General features: G+C 44.2%; 1 protein-coding gene across 1 annotated transcript in view; it reads right to left on the bottom strand.

The window, feature by feature from the left end:
• Positions 1-25,630, bottom strand: part of LOC137545467 (aquaporin-11-like) — a 34,847-nt gene continuing 9,217 nt past the window's right edge. Inside the window, exons 2-3 of the mRNA XM_068266735.1 lie at positions 4,879-4,995; positions 1-1,955 (exon numbers count right to left, since the gene is read on the bottom strand). Of these exons, the coding sequence (XP_068122836.1) occupies positions 1,867-1,955; positions 4,879-4,995 (206 nt within the window). The 3' untranslated portion in view covers positions 1-1,866. The remainder of the gene's footprint in view (positions 1,956-4,878; positions 4,996-25,630) is intronic.

Here is a 25,630-nt window from a genome sequence, read left to right as displayed (position 1 = left end):
TTGTTCTTCAACAAAATCCATGAGATGTCTGTTTTTTTTATTTTTTTTTTACCGTTTTAAAAGACAGCTAAAATCATTCACACAAGTATATTGCATTACTGATCAAGGCCCATTTTTAAAAACAGTTTTAACAATTCTCACACTAACAATTTAAAGAGACTCTGAAGCCTCGCAAAAAACATATTTTTCCTTTAAAAATCTCTTTAACATTAACCACTTCACCACTGAGGGGTTTTACCCCCTGACCACCAGAGCAATTTTCACCTTTCAGCGCTCCGTCCATTCATTCGTCTATAACTTTATTATTACTTATCGCAATGAAATGAACTATATCTTGTTTTTTCCGCCACCAATTAGGCTTTCTTTAGGTGGGACATTATGCCAAGAATTATTTTATTCTAAATGTGTTTTAATGGGGAAAATAGGAAAAAATGTGGGAAAAAATTATTATTTTCAGTTTTCGGCCATTATAGTTTTTAAATAATGCATGTTACTGTAATTAAAACCCATAAAATTTATTTGCCCATTATTCCCGATTATAAAACCGTTTAAATTATGTCCCTATCACAATGTTTGGCCCCAATATTTTATTTGGAAATAAAGGTGCATTTTTTTCAATTTTGCGTCCATCCCTAATTACAAGCCCGTAGTTTATAAAGTAACAGTGTTATACCCTCTTGACATAAATATTTAAAAAGTTCAGTCCCTAAGGTAACTATTTATGTTTTTTTTTTTATTGTATATATATATATATTTTTTTTTAAAAATTACAAAAAAAATAATAATTGGGGAGTGTGGGAGGTAATGAGTTAATTTATTATGTAAAACAATTTATTTGTATGTGTAAAATGCATTAGGGTATAGTTTACTATTTGGACACAAGATGGCCACAGTGAGTATGTTTACATGCGACCTGTAAGCGACCGGAAGGACGCTTACAGGAAGCAGTAGGAGGCTGGGAGACTCACAATGATCGCGCTGTTTCTGAAAGAAGCAGCAGATCATTGCGGGGGCTTAGATCAACAAACGGGAATGGATTTTCCCGTTCATTGATCTCCGGGCAAGCGGGCGGCGGCGTGCACGAGCGGTGGGTGCGCGCGCACGAGCGACGGTAGCGCGGACAGCGGCGGGAGCGCGGAAGGTACGGATTTCTCCGTCCCTGGTTTTTTAGGAGGGAAAAAAGGGACGGATAAATTCGTACCGCCGGGGGTAAAGTGGTTAATGCCCTAACTGAAACGCCGCATCCCTGCGGCTGAACCCTCAATAAATCACTCCAAACTCACTGGGGCAAATTGTGGGGCTCCTTCTGTGTAGAGGCAGAGCTTAGGGCTGTAGTTCTGCCTCTACTTTCGTCAATCTGCGCGGATCTCCGCCTCCGCCCCTCTCAGTCTTCTTCCACTGAGAGGGGCGGGGAGAGGTCAGTGCAGATTGACGCAAATGGAGGCAGAGGTACAGCCCAAAGCTCTGCCTCCCCCGAGAGCAAAATCCACGACCAGAAAAGTCATGGATTTTTGCCCCACGAGTTTAGGATGATTTATTGAGTGTTCAGCCGTGGGGATGCGATACATTTTTTTTTGTGAAGCTTCAGAATCTCTTTAATATTTGAAGATACGGGGAGACTTTTGGAATCCAGGAAGTATTTTTACATATACATTCAGCCCTCCACCTTTGGTTATACAGACTTGCATAGAAACTTCTCCACCACCATGTTTCACAGTTTGTCTAAAGACATAAAAGGCCACTTGGAAAGTCTGTTAAAAAGACAGGACAATTTGTGGTGAAGTAGCAGCATCATTGTTCTGGCAGGAGACCCAGAAAAGTCACTGGCTATGAGAATGGATTGTTATTGTATAAAGGTTTTCAAGTTTAGTCCCTCTTCACGTGCGTTGAAGTCGTTTTAGGCGGTTTGAATTTTGGAAGGACATTTTCCAGCAACATGTAAGAAAGAAATGCTCCTGCAATGACATGAAGTGAGGTCTGTTAATCGCTGTGGGAGGAAAACAGTAAGAAAGTGCCAATATACTAAAGTGTCAGAATAACAGGAGATTATTATTCTTATAAAGCTCTAGTCTAACCTATTTTTAGTGCATATGATTGTAAATTTGCATTAACTATCAATGCACAAATTTTTTGAATTGTTACTTTGAACTTTTTTGCAGCAAATATATTAAAAATACCCGGTGGGCTCACCTTCGTAAAGCTGCCCCCCCCTCCCCCTACAATCAGCACAAATAAAGATTCCCCCCCCCCCCTACAACATCACAAAGGCTGAAGGTGGCCACACACGATACAATAAAATGATCCGATTTTACGGCAATTCGATAAAAACGATCGGATCTCCCGAAATAATCGAAAGCTTTTTTTTCATTCGACTGAAAAATCCGATCAGATTTCCCGTTCTCTTCGAATGTGATCGATCCGGAATGCCAGATATTTTTCTTCAATCTTTCCAAAGATTGTATGGTGTGTGTTAGATTGTCAATTTATTAATATGCACACCCTAGCAATTTTGTCATAGTTTCCAATCATTTTTATCATAATTGGGGAAAAAGTGAACATAGGTGTGTGGTACATTGGTCAGATTTTTTTAAATGTTACAATCAGTCAGAAAAATGTATTGCAATTCTTAAATTGAACAGATATTTAAAAAAAATTGTATGGTGTGTGGCCACCTTGAGTGAGGCTAAGTGAACTTTTGACCCTTATAAAAACTTGAATATCTCAAAAACTGTAAGGTAGAAAGATGATTTTTGCCACAAAAATGAGCACAGACACAGCACTATCCACACATACCATCATGTCTGGAGGTTGTTGTATGGGGGATGGGGGATGGTATTGTTTTGAAGAAAATAAGTGCTACTATCTTCAAAACGAAAGCAGCTAAAATCATCAATTTGCAGCACAAATGGGCACAAACGTAGCACTAGCCAAGCATGATGGAATTTTTATTTGTACTGATTGTAAGGGGGCTTTATGAAGTCGGTTGGCTGGCTCCTGTACCTGCATTTGCTGCTGAGAGGACAGTGTAATTTTATTGGCTATACAGCTGTCTGGCTGGGAGGGACACCGGCCAGGCTTTCTCTATAGCGTTAAAAGCCCTTTTCCACTAGCCGCCGTGCATCCTGCGAGTACAGAGCCGGATCCCGGAAGGCGTGCCATGCACGGCTATGGGATTTGCTGTCACTTGCGCGAAAACTTGCTGCAATGTCGGCCGAAGTGCTACGGCAAGTGATTCGGACAACGGCAGCATTTTCCCCTATGGCAGAGTTTCCCCGCGTGATTTGCCTGTGAAGAAACTCTGCGGCTTTGGCCCGATTTCTGCAGTAGTGGAAACAGGCCCTAAAATTCACCCAAAACCTGCACAATTGTACAGCAAACTGCTTGTGGGAAACTGTGGAGTTTTTAGAAATACGTGCAGAAATGTCTCAGGCATCTTAAGAAATCATTAGACAGTGCAGATTCCGTCTAAAACTGTTGTATAATAGGAGGAGCTAGGAAGGTCTCTCAGACAGTGCAGTGTGTGAGGGGAATTGCTGTTGCTGAGGTAACCAACACACCTGCTGTATTGATAGCAGCAGGCTCTGAGGAGGAATTCAGCAGGTGGGAGGAGCACATCACAAATCATGTATAGCCTGCACTCTGCAATCATGTCTAGCCTGCAGTTCTACATCTGTAGAACTGCTATCAAGCACTTCTTAATCTGTGCCAGTTTAGGGATGGATTTGCACTTCTCTTAACTGTAGTGCAGCTCTAGAAATCCATGCTAAACTGCCACTATTACTTAGGATTTAAGAAGGTTCTTATTATCATGCAGAGCTGTTCTCCCTGCTGGTTATAACAGATTAAGAAGAAAAAACTGTCAGTAATGCGTTGATCAATCTCCCCCTGTGATCCCTCCCTTAATCTTTCAGGAAAAGGAGTAGGCGGTAGGTAAGGTCATTTGTTCTCATAGAGGAATCCTGGCTGGTGCCCTTCCCATGCAGACATTTATTTAGTGAACTGTATGCATCTGCACATGGGCAGAAAGGGCTCGTTCACACTTAGGGCGCTTTGCAATTTTTATGAACGCCGGCAATTTAAAAAAATGCTCTAAAATCGCTAGGGCAATGAATCCTTATGGGACAGTTTATATCAGCGCGTTTCGTCTGCTTTCTGCTGAGCAAAGTGTTGCATGTACCATTTTTAAGGCGTTTCTGCCACAATGGAAGGTATAGGAAAAGCGCAAAACACTCACAACATTGCTTTGTGCGGCGATTGCGTTTGCGGTTTTAAGTTTAAATACATCGTATTTATCCTTTTCCGGGTCAAAGACTTGCATCAGGAAGTGAAAAAAAATAGAATGGCTCTGCTAAAAGTGCTTTGAAAAGCGCTGTACACAAAATCGTAGTGCGCAGTGGAGCGCCGGGAGGAGAAAAGAAATCACTCACAAAATTGCAGAACGCTGGCGTTTGCAATTTCGGTGTTAGATGTGGACAAAGCCAAACAGAGTAGAGTGCTAACACTTAAGCCTGGTACACACTTTCAATTACGATTGATCAATCACTGACCAATTTTACCATCTCCATGTATTATGAGGGTCAACAGATATTCAATACTATGAGCAGGTTGTATGTAAACCCTCACACTACATGGAGGAGGTAAAACTGGTCAGTGATTGGCCAATCATAATTGAAGGCGTGTACCAGGCTTTAGGGCGAGTACACACATTTAATTTGGTTTAGCCAAATTTACCACTTCCATGTAGTATTATTAATGAATCCATTTTTCAACCAAAATGATCGAATTGTCCATGGATTAGGACTTCAGTCTTCTGCTGACCAATCAGAAATGGTATATAAAAGGAGGGGAGGGGGGTGTACTTACTAGAAAAGCACTTACCAGTAAGAGGGCCGATCCAGTAGACGGAGATGTACTGTAGAGGGGTCAGTCCTTGGCACAGGAACACAAAGGCCAAAGCCAAAGCGGGGTTAAAGACAGCTCCAGACAGAGGTGCGCCTGCAACATCAAACACGGGCTGTATTTAGTACAAAGATTATTATTTGTATGGGAATATACCGTGCCTTACAGTGCGGCTTCACTTGCTAAACAATGTATATGTCCACGCTACACAAGACATAGTTACATACGGTAGTTATTTTGGTTGAAAAAAGACATACGTCCATCGACAAAGTACAACACCAACACCAGCCTGCTCCCTCACATATCCCTGTTGATCCAGAGGAAAGCGAAAAAACCCTTTCAAGGCACGGTCCAATTAGCCCCTAAAGGGACAAAATTCCTTCCCGACTCCAGATGGCAATCAGATAAAATCCCTGGATCAACATCATTGGGCATTACCTAGTAATTGTAGCCATCGATGTCTTTCAACGCAAGGAAAGCATCTAATGACAGTGTGTTAAAGCGGACCATTAAGCCAGAACTTCCTCTCTGCTCTAAAAGATAAGCAACAGCATAATAACCTTTAAAGAAAAACATTTCTTTGTTACAGTTGATACAAATCCTGCAATAAATCTGCAGTGTGTCTACTTCCTGGTTTCATGGAAGCAGACATATTGTTAACATTCTGTCCTATCAAATTAGCTTATCTGCCGTGGCAGTCAGCTGACACAGGGGAGAGATCAAATTACAACTTGTGATTAATCACAGATGAGGGGGAATTAGGATAAGCACTCTAAGTACATACAGGGTGCATTTCTCTATGTTTTCCTTCTGTCCAGTGCAAGAGTTCAGGTCCAGTGTAAGGCAGGGGTCACATCCGCATGTGTAATCGCATATAATGATAGTCTATGGTGCTGCTGCGGTGTCTGGAGGCATGTGTGATTTCGCATAGTGTTAGAAAAAAAATACAACTTCCCACAATCCTCTTGGCACCGCACGGTTTCAGCAAAGTTCAGCAAGGGCACACAGACCAGGTAAAAAAAAAAAAGGGACATACAGGGACATATTTTAGAGAAAAAAAACAGGTTTACATATATATTTGGGGCTTTAACTATTTGTAAGCGATTTTTTTATGTTTGGATGTTACAATCCTCTTTAAAGTGAACCAGAGACGAAGCCCCCTCATGTATTTTACCATATATATCAGTGGGAACATTAGAGAAAACACCTACCCCGCTCTCTGTTTCATTCTTCACTGTTCAGCTTGCTTCTAATCAGCCCTGATAAAATCCCTGACTGAGCATTCAGTCTGGCTTTGCTATAATGACTCAGCTATACTGATTCCTGAGCAGAGCCAGCAGGGGGCAGGCTTGGACTTGAAAAGACATCAGAGAAGACAGACTGAGCTATAATGATCCCTGAGCAAAGCCAGACTGAATGCTTAGTCAGGGATTTTATCAGGGCTGATTAGAAGCAGGCTGGGCAGTGAAGAATGAAACAGAAAGCAAGGTAGGTTTTTTCTCTAATGTTCCCACTGGTCTATATGGTAAAATACATGAGGGTGCTTCGTCTCTGGTTCACTTTAAAGAGGATCTTTCATGCATCCATGGTGTCTAAATCACACAGCCGACCCCAGAGACAACACGCTGCTTCCAGGGCCGCTTACCGCCATTTCTCGGTGTCCCCCTACGGGGAGTGAAAGCCGGTGGAAGATGTCAAATGCTTTTCTGCACACTTGCAGGAATTCTGGCAGATGCCCGTGTGAACGGCCCTTAAGAGGCAGAGGATCAGCAGTACAGCCAGGCAACTTGCATTGTTTAAATGGAAATTAATGTCAGCCTCCATACGTCTCTCAACCCGGGTTCCCTTTAAAGTAAATGTAAAGACAAGAAACAAAAAAGTTGGCTACTTGCCTTCACTTGCTCCCTGTTGTGTGTGGTCAACCAACTGGTCAAATACACATCTGTGAGCCCTCTGAAGCACTTAAAGAGGAACTCCAGTGAACATTTTACTGTTGGCAGGTGATGTAGCTGCTGCATGGTTTTTGGCAATTGGAAACAGCTGTAAACAGCTATTTTCCACAATGCAACAAGGTTCACAGACAGGAAACTGCCAAAAGTTCGAACTTTTCTTGTGGGATGGGTTTCTTGTGGGAGGGGTTTCACCACAATATCAGTCATACAGCGCCCCCTGATGGTCTGTTTGTGAAAAGGAATAGATTTCTCATGTAAAAGGGGGTATCAGCTACTGATTGGGATAAAGTTCAATTTTTGGTCGGAGTTTCTCTTTAAGTACCCGAGTGCTTCCGGAGATGGGCAGCTCCGTAGTGCGCATGTGTGAGCGAGCTTGCGTGCGTATTTGCGCATGCACACTATGGAGCCGCCCATCTTCAGGAAGCACTGGGGTACAGGAGTCCTTCTGAAGCCTCCCGAGGCAGCAAGTTAAACAGGGGTGACGGTTCTGGAACGAGGGGTACAAGAGGGGGCAGGGGAGGTTCCATATAGGATCCAGAGCCTTTCCTGTCCATAGGTAAGTATGTCACTTTTTTATTTGCCTTTAAATTTTCTTGCATTATTTATCACAGAGCCATTTACCTGAATACACAAACACTATAATAAAAATTATTATTCCATTTGCAGCGGACTTTGATGAATTATACTGTACTGTGTAGATTTCCCTTCTTCGCAAGCCGGGGAAAATGACTGAGCACAAATGGTTTGCAGTTCCATCTGCCTGCAGGGAGATTTATTGCACATAGCGGAATGTAAAATTTGTCTGCTTGGTAATTCCCTGTGGGGTCACGACGGCTGAGTCAGGGAAATGCATGGAAATACAACCCTTTCTGGCATTCTCTCACATTACTCGAAGCAGATGATACCAAGAACTTTGCTTCCCAGAACTGGAACATCACAGTGGGGGGGGCGTCATTGATGCCGGGTGATACGCGATGCAGATACTCGATGCCCATATGTGACATGCTGATGTTTAATTACTAGGTGCTGGAGATTTAGTGGTCGCCGCATATGCTGGGGAGAGCTCGTTGCTCACGCTGCAAGGTCTGGGATGCCTAAGATATGGAAGAAAGGGATTGCGCTGTGCCCATAAAACACGCCTCTTCCACCCGCCTGGCCTATCTTGTTACCGCATGTGCGAGATCTGAGACGCAGGGAAGGAGGTAAATAGGATACAAGGGTGGGCCAGAAGGGTGAAAGAGGCGTGTTTTATGGGCACAGCGCGATCTATTCTCTCATACCGCTCTGATAAATAGGGAGAGCTGACCAATCCAACCAGTCAATCACCTGTATACTGTTATATGCTGGGTACCAGATACATTACAGCACCAGTATCTGTTTATTCATAGCACCAGTATATGATTTCTTATTTTTTTTATTTGGTGTGCGTTCTAAGAGGGTTAGTCTTATACAGCGAGTATATCCCAAACTATATTTTAAAGAGAGACTGAAGCGAACAAAAATTGCTATTTTTACCTGGTAGTTTGCTTCAGTACTCTCAGTAGATGTAAACCGCCGCATCCCCGAGCCAAAATGGGGGCTTTAGAGCCCCCAAATGCCCGGGGGGCAATCCGGCCAGCACTTTCTGAAAGAGGCAGAGGTTTCAGCTGCAGCTCTGCCTCTACTGATGTCAATCGCCGCCTCTCCATGCCCCTCTCACTCTTCCTTCACAGAGAGGGGCGGGGAGAGGCGGAGATCCGCACGCCGATTGACATCAGTAGAGGCAGAGCTACAGCAGAAAGCTCTGCCTCTCAGGGCAGCACAATCCACGACCAAGAAAGTCGTGGATGTTTGCCCCGGGATATGGGGGGTCTTCTGAGACTACTGAAGCGAACTACCAGGTAAAAACAGCAATTTTTGTTCACCTCAGAGTCTCTTTAACTGGTATAGTTGTAGGGTCGTCTTATACGCCGGAATATATGGTAAATCACATTTTACCGATATTGGGCTCTATTCATAAAACTTTTTCCGCCAGGTTTCCTCTCAAAACAGCTGATTTCCCGTCCATTTAGCAAAGTATGCATTCATAAAAGCTGTTTCAGCATGAAAATCTACAATCCCCCAGCAGAGCGAGAAATTTCCGCCTTCTGCAGTGTTTTTCTAGATTTATCTAGAAAAAGTTACAAAATGTCAATTCATAAATAGTAGAGGAAGCGGTAAGTGGACGGGAAATACCGCTTCCTCGGATGTAGCGAGAAGAGTTCGGATTACATACAAGTGAATGGGACAGACCTCCCAGAGAGAGCAATGCACGGAGGGACTCTGCCGGCTTCAGTGTTTCTACATGCCTTCCGACAGCTTACCGCCAGCTTTCAGTGGGAGATCTCCGCTCTGCTATCGCAGCTGGCAAGATTTTTATAAATGACCACCCAGAAGTCTAAAATACCGCTGCGGTATTTTACCTCTACGAGTTTTTTCACCACAGTTTTTTTATGAATAGAGCCCATTCTATTTTACCATCTCACCTGCTGGCCAAAGCGACACTTCGGTATTTCATTCCGTATTTGATAGTTTGTTGCAGTGCAGGGAAAATGGATGTAAGGTGTGATATAGATAGAACACTGACAATACCAGTTACCTGGCAGTCCCGCTGATCTCTTTGGCTGTAGTAGTGTCTGAATTACACACCTGAAACAAGCATGCAGCTAATTTTGTCTGATTTTTGTCAGAAACGCCTGATCTGCATGCTTGTTCAGGGTCTATGGCTAAAAGTATAAGTGGCAGGACAGTTAAGCAACTGGTATTGTTTAAAATGTAGAACTATCAGCCTTCATATCGCTCTCACTTCACATTCCATTTAAATGAAAACTGAAGTGTTTTTAAAATAAAAACACAGATACTCCTCTTCCCCCCCCCCCCCCCCGCCATGTGCTTTAGCACATGATCATGACTAGCAAATCAGAGACTTGCATATGTGTCACCTGACCAAACTGATCACATGCGCTGTCTCCCCCCGTTCAAATCTTTCACCATGGGAGGCTACGGAAGACTTCGGGAGCTCGAGTGCTCCTGAAGATGGGACGCTCTGTACTGCGCACTACGAAGCTGCTCGTCTTCGTGAGCACTCGCACTCCCAACGACTTCCGAAGCCTCCCGACTCCCGTGGCGGAAGACAGAAGTCTCTGACCCATCGGTCGGAGACTGCTAATGGGGGTGACAGCGCTAAAACGAGGGGACCAAAAGAGGAAGGCTCTATAGGACCCAGAGCCTTCCCTCTGCTTAGGTATTTTTTTTTATTATTTTAAAATGTTTAGGGTTTACTTTAAATTATCTGCTGGTGATTTTATTGGTCGCCATAATGTAATGTCCTGTATAGTGATGGTCATGGGTCATGTCTAGGAGAACTCACGGAGAAGCATGTGATCAGTTTGGTCAGGTGACAGATATGCAAGTGTCTGATTTTAGTCATGATCAGGTGCTAGAGCAGGATGTGATCACAGCAAATCAGAGCTTTGCAAATCTATCAGCTGATCAAACACATCACATGCTTCTCCATGAGGTCTCCTAGACATGACCATTGGTAGTCCTGTACAAAATGAAGCTCGGATTCCAAGCCTGCATTCATCCAGCTACAAATCAGACCTGTCAGCAGACATTTGTGAAGAAACCTCTGCTGCTCTGCCAAGTGCTGCTGTGGGAAACAAGTGCGTGTGAAACAGAATCCACCAGCGGCCGGGGATAAAAGTAGCGAGTGCCAAGACCTTTGTACCGCAATGTGCTGCCAGCCTATCCCCGTGGCCCTGAACTAATCCGCTCAGGTCACCGTGTGCCTCAGGCAGCCCAGCCTCCTCTCCTGTTCAGGAATAAAGCTTCTTCTTCTTTCTCTTTGCAAGTATGCAATAGAATATTGTCTAAACTAATGAATACAATAAAATGTGTAATGCACTTTTCTCCCATAACAATGAAAGTGCTTAGATATGTCTCAGATCAATACAGGGTTGCAGGCTGGACTGTGTTACAGAGGAAATACCCGTAGGCAGGTGTTCATAAATGCCAGGTGGGATTTCAGTTCGGACTTAAAGGATACCCGAAGTGACGTGTGACACGATGAGATAGACATCTGTATGTACAGTGCCTAGCACACAAATAACTATGCTGTGTTCCTTTTTTTCTTTCTCTGCCTGAAAGAGTTAAATATCAGGTATGCAAGTGGCTGACTCAGTCCTGACTCAGACAGGAAGTGACTACAGTGTGACCCTCACTGATAAGAAATTCCAACTATAAAACTCATTCCTAGCAGAAAATGGCTTCTGAGAGCAGGAAAGAGATAGAAAGGGTCAATCTATCTCTTTCCTGCAAAACAATAAAACGGTTAAAACTCAAAAAGTAAATTTAAACATAAAATAAAATTGTGGAATATCTTAAAAAAGTCCTTTTTAGGAGAAGGAAGATAGATACAATCATTTATTTAATTAGTTTATTTTCGCTTCGGGTGTCCTTTAAAGGAAACCTTAACTGAGAGGGATATGGATGTTTCCCTTTAAACAATACCAGTTGCCTGGCAGTCCTGCTGATCTCTTTGGCTGCAGTAGTGTCTGAATAACACACCGGAAACAAGCATGCAGCTAATCCAGTCTGACTTCAGTCAGAGCACCTGATCTGCATGCTTGTTGAGGGGCTGTGGCTAAAAGTATTAGAGACACAGGATCAGCAGGAGAGTCAGGCAACTAATATTATTTTAAAATGAAAAATCCATATCCTTCTCAGTTCAAGCGAAGTAAAGTTATTTAAAATAAACACAACTTAGCTGCAAATGAATATTACATACTAACCTCACCGTCAGTTCCTCTCAGAAGCTCACCAGTTTCTTCTAAGGGTCCCTTTTCCATTAGCGAAAGTGATGCGATGCAGCTTCGCATTACTTCTGCTGGCGTCCGTGTCACTTCCGCATCTCCCGATGTGAAACTGTATGGAGGGGACGGCGGACAGATGCGGCTGTGCGAGGATCTGCAGCATGCAGATTCTCGGATCGCTCCGCACACAATGCATGCAGTGGAAACTGTTCCATTGCCGCGCATTGAGCTCAGGACACCCGTGGTGCGATGTAGCCGCATCGCACCGCAGCTAATGGAAACGCCCTTACAGTGATCCCTTCCAGTTCTAACAATATTTTGCCAGAACTGAAATATACCAGTTGCTGTCAGTTATATATCAGCAGCTGTCAGTTATAACTGAATGCGCAAGGTAATGTCCATGTTTCCCTATGGCTCAAGTGGGTGATATTACAGTTTAACAGTGTGCTGACCAGAAAGCTGTTATGGGTAATGGCCATTTCTAAGATGGAGGACGGAGAAATCCCTTGACCACAGTAGACAAATAGGACGCAGGAGAGGAAAAAGAGAATGAGAAGTAGACTACACAAGAGGTAAGTATGACCTGTGTGTGGTGATTTTGACTTTTTATTTTCAGTTCAGGTTCTCTTTAAATGCTTCCAGTGATGGAGCTGTTCTGACTGGGTGTGGCAGGGAGTTTCAAAGTGTAGGGGCAGCATGACAGAAGGCTCAATCTCCACAGGCTTTGAGGTGGACTCCGGGGGTGGCCAAGTTATTAGAGCCTTGTGATCTGAGATTGTGGGGGTGTGATGCAGTTGCAACAAGTCCTTCAGGTATCCAGGGTCCAGATTGTGCAAGGATCTGAATGTCAATAAGCCAATCTTAAACAGAATTATTTATTTTAATGGTAGCCTGTGGAGTGAGTAAAGGGTTGGTGTTATGTGGCAATCGTGGTATTAACTAGTTAACAGCCTTGCAGCAACCAAATTATGCATAACAAAAGTTTTGTTGTAAAAAACAAAACAATATAAATCTGAAATGACCTGCTTCAGTGATTTATATATCCTTGTCTCCTCTCCAGTGGTACATGTGATATAGAAGGCGGGGATAACAGTGCTGTTTCAGCTATTTGATGCTATAATCGCTGGTGCATTCCCTGCTTCTACCCTGTCTATTGACTGGCTGTATGTGACGCCTGCATCGATTTTTCCACTCTAATTCCTCATCTCCCTCCTGTAATGTTAACCCCTTCCTAATCCAAATCTCTCCTTTATCATTAACCCTTCATGATGCTTTATTCTAACCTCTCCGCAATGGACAACTGAAGCAAGAGGTATGTGGAGGCTGCAATATTTATTTCCTTTTAAATAATACCAGTTCCTTGGCTATCCTGCGGATCCTCTTATACTTTTAGCCATAGCCCCTGAACAAGCATGCAGCATATCAGGTGTTTCTGACATTATTGTCAGATCTGACAAGATTAGCTGCATGCTTGTTTCTAGTGTTATTCAGACACTACTGCAGCCAAACAGATCAGCAGGGCTGCCAGGCAACTGGTATTGTTTAACAGGAAATAAATATGGCAGCCTCCACATCCCTCTTGTTACAGTTGTCCTTTAAACTCCTATAGCCTATCATCATGGCTCCCATTCTTTAGCAGAGAGGTGTGGTTGGTGTGGGGGTAGACAGGAGAGCAGGCAGTTTGAGCTTGCTGCGGAGGAACTAAAGATCTTTCCCCATGCCTCCATGGCAGCACTACGGGTATTGGCCCCACCCCCCCAATACCCCACAGGACAATTAACTATAAAGGTGTCACTGACCTTCCCCTTCGTGTCTTTTTTTCCTGTCCTCCACCTCACAGGACTTTCGCAGGAGATTCCTGCAGATTACCTTTTCTTTTCCCTCCTTACCGGCTGCATCAGGTGGCCTACCGCGCAGGCTGCCTCCCCTGCTGCGTTGCCACCTCACAAAGTCTGTAAAGCGGACTGGCTGGGGGGAACCCCGTTCTGCTGGCCTTGGGGGTCCGTTTTTTGTGCTGCATCCCTAACACTAAAGAGTGTACCTGGGACTGGATCAGCTGTGGCTCTACATGCCGCTCGATACGGGTGGCTGGCGTGAGCATCCTTCCTCCCTTTCCCTCTATTCAGCCGGGGTCAGCGTGCGCTCCAGGAAGCCCTCTCTGCGTCCCACACACAGGAAACAGGATGGTCGCTACCACTTCCGCTTAGCACTGATCTCCTATTGGAGAGCCGCAATGGAGCACAACGGCGCGGCGGAGCTTATGACGTCAGCGCTATTTAAAGCGCTGGATGGAGGCAAACTATGCTGTCAGTTTGGCTTCAGACTGGGACCAAGCAGGACGTCTGTGCTTGCGCTCCGGACGCGGGGATTCCTCTGCCAATTAGATAGACTTAGACTACAGGTACTAGACAGTCCACAATACTGTTTACCCTTTGACTTCCATATTCTGAGTACATAAAAGTAATATCCTATCCCTCCTTTCTAGCGTGTGGCTGTTTTTCGCCACCTCTATGGATGCCTCACTGCCCTTCACAGACCAGCGATCATTATCATGGTAAGGAGGTGGTAGGTAAGTGTGATGAACTAACATATGGTCTGGAGTGCTTATGCAGCATTTTTACTGTATTTCAGCCCGACTTGGAGAAGAAATGAGAGGTCTTACCGCTCTGCCTCCAGGGATTATTATCGAAGACGCTCAAGAAGCAGATCACCGCATTATAAACCTAAAAATAGATCAAGATCCCGGTCACCGGAATATCGGAGAAAGGAAAAACTATGCTGGGCTTGTGGAAACCCAGTCATGCCGGGCAAATTGGTCTGTGCCAAATGCTTTCAGGAAATCGGGAAAGAAACCGACAGCTGATCCAATTGATGTGACAAATATGATACAAAAAGCTGTACAAGAATCAGTCAGCAACTACATCTCTAGCCTTCCAGCTCCTCCTGTTCAAGATCAACCCTCTACTTCGGCAGGTAAATCTGCTCTAGACGACATAGATGTGGGGTTTGACTTCACTCTGGTGGATCCATTTATTAGAGCAGTGAGAGGGGCTCTCGAGTGGGAAGATGAAGATGTGGAGGAGGCGGCCAAAAAGAAAGTAAAGAAAACTTATTACAAACATCTGGATAAAACAAGGCTGGCATTTCCTGTTATGGAAGAAATATTGAGCATCATTCAGGAAGAATGGCAAAAGGTAGAGAAAAAACACCACCTAGGAAACAGACTCACAAAATTATACCCACTGCCACAAGAGCAGACAAAACTATTAGATACCGCCCCAACTGTAGACGCAGCCGTTACGAGACTAGCAAAACACGTAACCTTACCAATTGAAGACTCGGTTACCTTCATTAATTCCCTAGACCGGAAAATGGATCAAGACTACAAGAAGATATATACGTCAGCCGGGGGTGCGTGCAGGCCAGCCATAGCACTGACAGCAGTGGGAAAGGCTATTAGAGTCTGGGTGGACAAGATTGAGCAAGCGATATTAGACGATATGGACAAGGAGGAGCTGATCCTAAAACTTGAAGACCTTAAAGTCTCTGCAGACTTTGTCGGCGAGGCAGCCATTGATGTGGTTCGGGGCACAGCAAGGTCCATGCTCTATTCGGTTACAGGGAAAAGAGCATTATGGTTAAAATCCTGGTCGGCCGATCCTACTTCACGCCAGTTATGGTGTAAAATCCCATACGATGGTAAAGCACTTTTTGGAGAGAAGCTGGAGGAAGCTATTTCCAGAGTTACCGGCGGAAAGTCGGGGCTGCTGCCACAGGACAGACGTCCCAAGAAGCAATATAACCCTCCACAAGAAAGAGCTCAAGGTTCAAGATATAGGAATGCCAGGTCCTATCGTCCGGGTCGGAATTTCCGTAACAACTGGCAATCGACACAAGCCACTGGCAATAGAATGGCAAAGCAAAAGACCACACAGCCCTCTCAAAATAACAAGAAGTCCTTTTGACAAAACGCCTGTCCAAAAGAGCCCGGTAGGGGGCAGACTAAAGAAGTTCAGCAACACATGGAGACAACATATAAAGCCACCCTGGATCCTAAGAACAATAACCTCGGGTCACTTTTGGACATTGAAGGAAACCCCACCACAGGATCACTTCATAGCAACAAATATTCCGGTATCTCAGGAGAGAAAACACATCCTGGAAAAATACTTACAGGATCTACTGGACAAGCGAGCTATAATCTCAGTTCCCCCTTCGGAAAGGTATCAGGGCTTCTACTCCAGGCTCTTCTTCGTTCAGAAAAAGACGGGAGATCTCCGCCCGGTTTTAGACCTAAAGAACCTGAATTCTTACATCACTCTAGACAAGTTCAAGATGGAGTCACTAAACACCATAATTATGTCAGTAAAACCTCACGACTTCATGCTCTCCATCGACTTGGAGGACGCGTATCTGCACGTCCCGATACAACAAAATATGCAAAAGTACCTCAGGTTCTCGGTGGGAGATTCACACTTCCAATTTGTATGTCTGCCCTTCGGCATATGTACAGCCCCCAGGACCTTCTCAAAATTGTTGCTAGAAATAATAGCCCTTGTAAGACTTCAAAACATCCGAACGTATCGGAATTAATCTTCACACTGGCAATACCATTGGTGGAATCCTTAGCGGCGATCTATATTCCAGGCTGCATGAATATAGTTCCGGACTACCTCAGCAGAACGGAACTTTCCAACAACGAATGGGAATTAGAAGAGTCGGCATTCAGGAAAATCTGTGCACACTGGCAGGTTCCAGAAATAGATTTGATGGCTACCAAAGCGAATCGGAAATGTCTCAGATACATGAGCCGTTATCCGGAAAGGGAAGCAGAAGCATACGATGCTCTGACAGCCCAATGGCAGTTTCAAACGGGATACGTTTTTCCCCCGATACCTCTAATTCTCAGATTACAGATCGGAACCGGTGACATTAATAACAATCTTACCTTCGTGGCCCAAAAGGCCTTGGTTTCCTATGACTCTTCAGATGGCGATGGACCAGCCGTTATCAATCCCAGTCACCAGAACATTACTGTCTCAAGGTCCGATACTGCACCCCAATCCCTCTCGCCTCAAGCTGGAGGCATGGAAATTGAGAGGAGGAGACTGCAGGAGTTAGGTTGCTCTGAATCAGTAATTGCTACTCTACTAAATTCAAGAAAGTCGACCACCAATCAAACTTACCACAGGATTTGGAAAATCTTCTTGGAATTTGCGGCTAATAAAGAATTTGATCCGGTGCAGCCTCCAGTTCATCAAGTTCTATCATTTCTACAAACAGGTGTGGATAAAGGACTTTCATTCCATTCCATCAAGGTACAAATCTCTGCGATTTCTGCACTGTCAGGTCATAAATGGGCCTTCGACCCTTTAATTAAACAATTTGTGGCTGGAGTGATGAGATTACGTCCACCCTCAAGATCTATATTTCCTAAATGGGACCTCCCACTAGTCCTAGAATACTTATCAGGATCTCCCTTTGAACCGATCCAGGAATGCCCACTATGGTCCAAAACCTTAAAAGTAGTGTTTCTTGTGGCAATAACATCGGCCAGAAGGGTGTCAGAGCTACACGCCTTGAGTCACAAAGAACCCTACCTAACGTTTTTTCAAGATAGAGTGCAAATAAGGCCAGTTCAAGAATTTCTACCAAAAGTCCCAACTTTTCTACATATCAACCAAGAGTGGTGACTACCTGTTTTCAACCAAGAGGATTCAATAATGCTTCACCCCCTAGATGTGGCAAGAGCACTGAGGGATTATATCAAATCCACAGAAGAAATTAGAAAGTCAGACAGACTCTTCATAGTTCCGGCAGGTTACCGCAAAGGGGAAGCAGCTTCTTCGAGGACCATAGCTACATGGCTCACCAGGGCTATTCGAGATGCCTACAAATCAAAAAATAGGGAGCCGCCAGCAGAGATCAACGCACATTCAACCAGGGGGGTTGCAGCATCATGGGCAGCACATGCCAACGTCTCGGCAGCAAAAATATGCCAGGCAGCTAATTGGAGTACTATTAATACCTTCATTAGACACTATCAAGTTGATACATCTACTTTAACGAGTTTAGAATTTGGAAGAGCAGTCTTATCTTCCAGTGTTTCATCTTCTGTTATTTGAAATTTAATAATTAAAGTGGTAATCTACTTTTACCTTCTCCAGTTGCCCCCCCGTCTTTTTTTTTGTTCTAGTTAAGTCCCGTAGTGCTGCCATGGAGGCATGGGGAAAGCGGAAAATTGAATACTTACCTAACGGTAATTTTCCTTTCCCGATGCATCCATGGCAGCACGAGGGACCCACCCATTGTTCGGTGAAGTACTAGTTACAAGACACGAAGGGGAGGGTCAGTGACACCTTTATAGTTAATTGTCCTGTGGGGTATTGGGGGGATGGGGCCAATACCCGTAGTGCTGCCATGGATGCATCGGGAAAGGAAAATTACCGTTAGGTAAGTATTCAATTTTCCGCTTTGAATGAAGCAGGGACTACAATTGACGATGTGTACCATCGATAGACAGCAGATTTGATCACTGTGATCGAATCTCCTTGAAATTGGTAACGTAAACGTTGCCTGATTGATTTCTGTCCGAAATTAATCGATTTAGTCAGGACAGAAAGTTTTGCTCGATCGGCAGCAAGTCAGGAGCACGTTAGCAGCGTCCGATTCGGTGGAAACCGATGTGGAATTGCAGCAATACTCTCACTTGTCCCGCTGACACGTGTCCTCCAGGGTTCGGTGGTTTAACGTCATGTGGCAGGTCTCATACTTCTACCCATCATATGGCACAAGCCAAAGTTCATACTCTAGAGCTCTGACAGCGCCCCCTGCGCATCTTAAGGACGCAACTACGTATGCGTGGGGGCAATTAGCCTGAGAAATGAGGACATTACTTACACAAGCAGGCATTGCATTTTCCTATGTGTTTTTAGGCTGCTTTCACAGTGAGACGTTACAGGCGCACGTTAGTGCAGCCTGTAACGCAGCCCCACCGCACAGTAATGAAAAATCAATCAGCCCATTCACACTGCACACGTTGCGTTACATTGTAACGCAGCACATCCGTTGAGAGTGCTGCATGCTGTGCGTTATGCGCGGCTAAGCCGCGTTAGACTGCTTGCACATGCTCAGTAGTGTTGGGGAGGAGTGGGGAGCGGCCAGGCACATGGCTAATTAATATTCACTGCACGGTGTGACGTGCAGTGTTTACTTCCTGGAGCGGCCACTCTGTGCGGCGATTGGCTGGGCGGGACCACGTGATGCCGCATGCGTCCAAGAGTACGCATCACAGCATCACAGACGCCAGAGTGAGCTGTACAACGCGGCTCACTCTGACGTCCACATCAGAGAGCACCAGGCGTTGCGTTAGGGGCACGTTATGTGCCCTATAACGTCCCCTAAACGCAACGTCCTGGTGTGTAAGTAGCCTTAGAGCATACCTGACCTGAAGCAAAGCTACCTAAGGTAAGCACAGAGATGTGTTCATGCTGGATCCACATACCTCTGTGCATTGTCTGTTCCTCTCCTCATCTTCCCCACTCCTTGGAAAATATGACTTTCAGCTAAAGTCAGATTTTCAGAAAGGAGGAGGTCACACTCCTGTTCCCTCCTTTTCCCCGCCCCAAAAAGTTAATGTTAGTAGTGGGAAGTCTCTGGATAGTCCATAGGCTCAGGGCTGTGGAGTCATTTTGGGTACCTGGAGTCGAAGTTGGAGTCGGGGGCTTTATAAACTGAGGAGTCGAAGTCAGATGATTTTTATACAAAATCCACAGCCCTGGTAAGTGTTAGACTAAGGAGTCGCATTCAAAGTCAATTTGGGTACCTGGAGTCAGAGGTTTCATAATCTGAGGAGTCTGAGTCAGAGTCTGATGATTTTTGTACCGACTCCACAGTCCTGCATAGGCTTCCCATGTCCTCCCTGGACCCACACTTGGCAGACAGGACCTCTTCATATTCGTGGTCACGGGAGAAGTGTAATCCATGTACAGGTGCAACAGTGAAGTGCATGCATGAGTATGGACCACACCTGTGTGGTAGCATGAAGCCACAGGCTACAGAAAAAAAGCCACACACAAGGGGCTTTTTGCTACTATGAGGGTGTGGCTTGTACATGGGACAGGAGCGTGGCCACAAGAGCATGTTTGACAAGCTCTTGTTGAATATATTCAGAGGGTCCCAGCACTGGATCTATTGGGTCGAAGAGGATAAGGAAGGCCTCTGGAAATGTCCAGAACCTTTCCTCTACTGAGGTATCTTTTTTTCTCACTGGTATACTTTATGTGGAGGGAATGTATACGTGATAAGAGGTAACATCGCAGCAAGCCTGCCTCTCCCTGTCTGAAAGTTTGACTTAAAGAGGAACTCCAGCCTAAACAAACATACTGTCATTAAGTTACATTAGTTAGGTTAATTAAAATAGATAGGTAATATAATCTCTTACCCACCCTGTTTTAAAAGAACAGGCAAATGTTTGTGATTTCATGAGGGCAGCCATCTTTTTGGTTGAAAGGAGGTGACAGGGAGCATGAGACACCGTTCCAACTGTCCTGTGTCCTGAGCACCTCTCCCAGTTGCTAGGCAGCGTGAATAACAACATAGGAAATCCCATCATGCTCTGCACAGCATCAGGGAAAAAAAGCCTGGGCTTTTTTTCTTTGTTGGGTGGAGCTTAGCTAAAAATGCAGCTAAAAATGATGCTTTGGTAAGAAAAACAAAGTTCTGATGCTGTGAAAAACTGTTAAAAAAACACCAAGCCTTTTCAGTGCTGCTGAGTAGATTTTTAGTCCGGAGGTTCACTTTAAGCCAAAAGGCAACATTTTTAATGGTTACAAGGGCCAGGGAAAACAAACAGAGGAACGGGCAACACACAGAGGTATGTGGATCCGGAATAAACATACCTCTGTGCTTACCTTGCACCAAAACCTAAATAGAAAGAATGTACACTGAGTGGCCCAAAAACATTAGAGACACCCCATATTTAAAAATAAACCAGTCCAACGGTGACGTAGCGTGACGTAACAATGGAGAATTGCTTATATAAGGAACGTTCAGCTTTGGACGACGTAGTTATGGAACTTAATGTCAAAATAGGATCAGAGCTAAAGGTGGACCAACTCGTTATTAGAAGGTGTCTCTAATTTTTTAGCCACTTAGTGTGTATCATTTTATTTGGTTTTAATAATGATGCAAAATTTGGACTCAACTACAAAACGTTAAAAAAGCATAAAAATATTGGACAAGTCAGCAATGGCTGCCTCCACATTCCACACTTTGTTACCTAGAGCTGGAGTTGGTGTTGCAGAGTCCAGTGTTCTCTTGCATGAGGAACACTAGTTCTATATATATCTGTGGTAAGTGTTACGCTGTAAGGCAGTGAGTATGTGCGGTCTGAGTACTTCTCTGGAACATAATATATTACTGAGAGATATATAGACATAGTGTGAGTAGCATGTGGAGTCCCATCCAGGGTTTATTTATTTATTTATTTAAGTATTTATATAGCGCCGACATATTACGCAGCGATGTACGGAATATATTGTCTTGTCACTAACTGTCCCTCAGAGGGGCTCACAATCTAATCCCTACCATAGTCCATATGTCTATAATGTTTAATGCATGTATCATAGTCTAGAGCCAAATTAGGGGGAAGCCAATTAACTTATCTGTATGTTTTGGGGATGTGGGAGGAAACCAGAATGCCCGGAGGAAACCCACACAGACACGGGGAGATCATACAAACTCCTTGCAGATGTTGACCTGGCTGGGATATGAACTGGGGACCCAGCGCTGCAAGGCGAGAGCGCTAACCACTACGCCACCGTGCTGCCCAAACAACTCCGTGAGTGGAATCCCCCAGGAATGATCACCTTTCACACCTCCAACCTCCTAAGAAGAGAAAGAAGGACACATTCCTAAGACCTACTTCAAAAATCATTCTAACTGCATTTTTAGGTCATAATATTAAGTAAATTGGATATAAACAATTTTGCAATCAATTATTTTTTTATCGAAAATACTCAACCTTTAGTCACATGAGGTGGCAAAGCTATCAGATGAAGCCACGCCTCCTCCCTCCTGACAGGCTACAGTTGGCCATACACTGATAAGGTGGCCACACACCATACAATTTTCATGCAATCTGGATGTACAATCAATCACCAAGTGCTGTTATACTACATGGATGTTGGTAAGATTGTATAACAATTGTACAGTCAGATTGCATGAAAATGGTATGGTGTGTGGCCACCTATAGATTTGCAGCAGATTTAACTATCAGATAGATTTCAGGCAGATGCCTGTCAAGTCGAATCTGACAGGAATCTATCTGATGTTTGCCACACACTAGGAAAAGATTTCCAATAGATTTCAGAATGAAATCTATTGTAAATTGATCTAAATGCATTATTGGACCATTAGATCCAATGCAACTCTATGGGCCATCGATTTGCTGCTGACTAGATTTTCCATCCTGTCAGATAAATCAAATCGATCGAAATCGGCTGAAAATCGATCAGCAATCGATTTCCAATCGATTGAAGGCTGAAATCGACCAGTGTATGGGCCCCTTGAGCTGACCATGCTTGTCAGTCTCTAGTAGTGAGGTGAGAGCACTGGTATCTTCAGCCACTTGCAGGTCATTTCCATGGCAACCCGGTGCCAACAATCTGAAACCACAACATACCGGCCAATCGCCATGGCAGCAATGTGTTTATGTAGATCAAAAGGCATGCAGACGTATTGTTCTCTCGCTTACCCCGTCTGCCAGGAGCCTCCCCATTGCCCCTCCTTCCTTCTCTAAGGAATAGTACATGCTGTTCGCCTTTAGCTGAGCAATGTGTCTGTACAGCGCTTGTGCCCCCCCTCCCCAGTATCACCCTAACAATCAAGTCCTGATTGTAATGCTAGGTACACACCATACAATTTTCTGGCAGATTTACCAGCCAGATCAATTATTTCCAATATGTCCGATATGAATTTTGATCGATTTTCAGATCGATTTCCATTCACATCTATGGAAATCGATCGGAAAATCGATCGAAATTCATATCGGACATGTTGGAAATAATGGATCTGGCAGGTAAATCTGCCAGAAAATTGTATGGTGTGTATCTAGCATTAAAGGTGACAGTGACTGTGCTTCTACTTATCCACACTTACTTATATGGTAAGTATAATACTATCAAAAGATACTGTTCAATGAGAAATTGTTAACACCTGATAGATCGTGTAATAAAGCTAATTTCACATACAAGTTTTCCCTGTAAAAAAAACCCCAAACTTTGTAGAAGCTCAGCAATTTTCTTCTCAAAACCAGGGCTGTGGAGTCGGTACAAAAATCCACCGACTCCGACTCCTCAGTTTAGGATTCCACCGAGTCCGACTCCTCTAATTTGCATATCACAATCTTGTTGATTGAAAGTATGTAACATGAAATTCGTCTCTTAACTGCCAACGCTTAGGAATTTTACAAGACAACTGAAGTGAGAAGGATATGGAGACTGACAAATTTATTCCCTTTAGTCATAGACTAAAACTAGTCCTTGAGTTTATGGGTGATAGACAACACCTCTGTGTTCAATGTGCACAGCATTCTCGGTGGATTCTCTGTAGCTCTGTGGGGAGTGCATATGTAGAGTATAGTACTACTGTGTAACAAAGTAAACCTGAGACAGATGAAATTAAAGTTTTATACATACCTGGGGCTTCCTCCAGCCCCCTTCAGGCTAATCAGTCCCTTGCTGTCCTCCTCCGCCACCTATATCTTCTGCTATGAGTCCAGGTACTTGAGCCAGTCTGGCGTAGTGCGCATGCACACAATCTGCCGCTGGGAGCGTACTACACCTGCGCAGCACTATTGCGCAGGTGCAGAACGCTGACTGGCTGAATTACCAGGACTCGTAGCAGAAGATCCAGGTGGTGGAGGAGGACAGCGAGGGACTGATTAGCCTGAAGGGGGCTGGAGGAAGCCCCAGGTATGTATAACACTTTTCTTTTCATCCTTCTCAGGTACCATTTAATTCGTAGTCACCAAACCAAATTTTAACAACATATTAAATTATTTGATTTCATAAGCAAAGAGAGTGCATACATTTGCATAAATCAGCATCAACGCAGAATTATTTCCATCTCATTGACCATCTCTATTAGTGACACGGCTACACATCAGGCTTTATTCTTACAACATAGATGTTATTTAGTATATAGAAGAGATTCCTGTGTACACATCATATATACAGTCACAATCAGATGTGTATATCTCACTTTAAAAATACAGGGACTGCTTTATTGAAGCAGCAGAAGTCATTAATTTTGATTGGTTTACTTCATTTTTGTGGACTAAGCACAGCTATTACTGTATGTATAAATTATTTATGATGACTATTATCTGAGAAATAGAACATTTTATCATATTTTCTATTTTAATTACAGTTTAAATTCATTAGGAGTCGGTGCATTTTTTCCCGACTCTGACTCCAGGCACCCAAAATTGCCCCGACTCCACGACTCCGACTCCACAGCCCTGCTCAAAACTAACCTTTTTTTATCAGTGTGTTTAAAGGGACACTTAAGTCAAACAAAAAAAATTAGTTTTACTCACCTAGGGCTTCCAATAGCCCCCTGCAGCTGTCCGGTTGCCCTTGCCGTCTCCCTCCGATCCTCCTTGTCAGGAACCGGCCCGCGGCACGCCTGCGTATACGGTTCCCGACTGCGGGTTTGACCAGATCAAGCGGGAAGCAGCCTTATTCGAGCTAAAACAAGGCTGGGACCCCTCAGAACACCTCTCACTGCCACCACTAGCTGTTCGCTAGACACTTCCACTCTGCTGTTGAGTCCTCAGCGCGCACTCCGCGTTTTCGTATTTGGGTCAGCTTTGCGCTTAGGCCGAATACGGGAACGCCACGCACCCACACACACACACAGTTGCAATCTTACACTGTCGTGAAGCAAAAACCCACTAACAGTCGTTCCGAACGATACTGTTAGCCACTCTGCTGTCGCTACTCGCACTGGCGTTGTTCGTACGTTGGGTCAGCTGCGCGCTTAGGCCAACGTATGACAAACGCCCCCACACACAATGCAATTACAATTTCATACGGTAGTGTTGCTCAAGCGTACAATTAGGCATGAAACTTATACACGGTTACACTTCAGTCTCTTCTAGGCTATGAGTGTTAGTTTAGCACAGCAGAAGTCAAGCTTATTAAATAACGATTTAATATTCCATAAAAACGTGGAACAATGCAGAACTTAATATATACAAAAGATGTACAAAACAAAGTAAAAAAAGTTACAAAGTAAAAGTTACAAAAATTAAGAGTTACAAAGATAAGAGGTTGCAGAGATACACACCAAGCAATTTTGCTTACCAAAATAAACGGGGAAATAAACGTACCAGCGTATCGATCTGGCGTTGTTGCGGGAGTACGCACTTCTGGTCAGGAACCAGGTTAGTTCTAGCCGTGTGGACTACCTCCAAGAACTACAAGTTGTGGCTATCCTAGCTGCGGTTTTATACTGTAAGATACGCCTGGAGGCTGCAACTTCCTTGGGGAGGGGAGGAACTAGTTTTTAATTAAATCTCAGTCATAATTGGATTTCCAGAGATCTAACATCCATATGGGAAAAATGTACTATAGCCCACATACATGAAAAGATTTCCCTAACCTCCAATCTCCCCAGGTTACAGGTGACAATTGATTAAGGCTTTCACATTGCAGCAGGATGTCCTGTGTGAAGTCCTGTCTCAGGCTGGTGTGAGCTGCTTCAAGGCATACTGCAGCTAGTCCAGGTGACAATTGCTTCCACACACCACACACCTCTGCTACAGTATTCAGACAACAGGGTCAGACCACCTGTAGAGGCTTCAAAGCAACTGTCTGATTAAGTGTTTCCTAATTACCTGTTTTCTGGCTGTCCAGAGGAACTGTATGCTAATGTCCCAGC

Source organism: Hyperolius riggenbachi, chromosome 2 (assembly GCF_040937935.1).
Source record: "Hyperolius riggenbachi isolate aHypRig1 chromosome 2, aHypRig1.pri, whole genome shotgun sequence".
Taxonomy (NCBI): domain Eukaryota; kingdom Metazoa; phylum Chordata; class Amphibia; order Anura; family Hyperoliidae; genus Hyperolius; species Hyperolius riggenbachi.
Note: the sequence above shows the minus strand (reverse complement) of the source record. Positions and strands in the feature narration are given on the sequence as shown.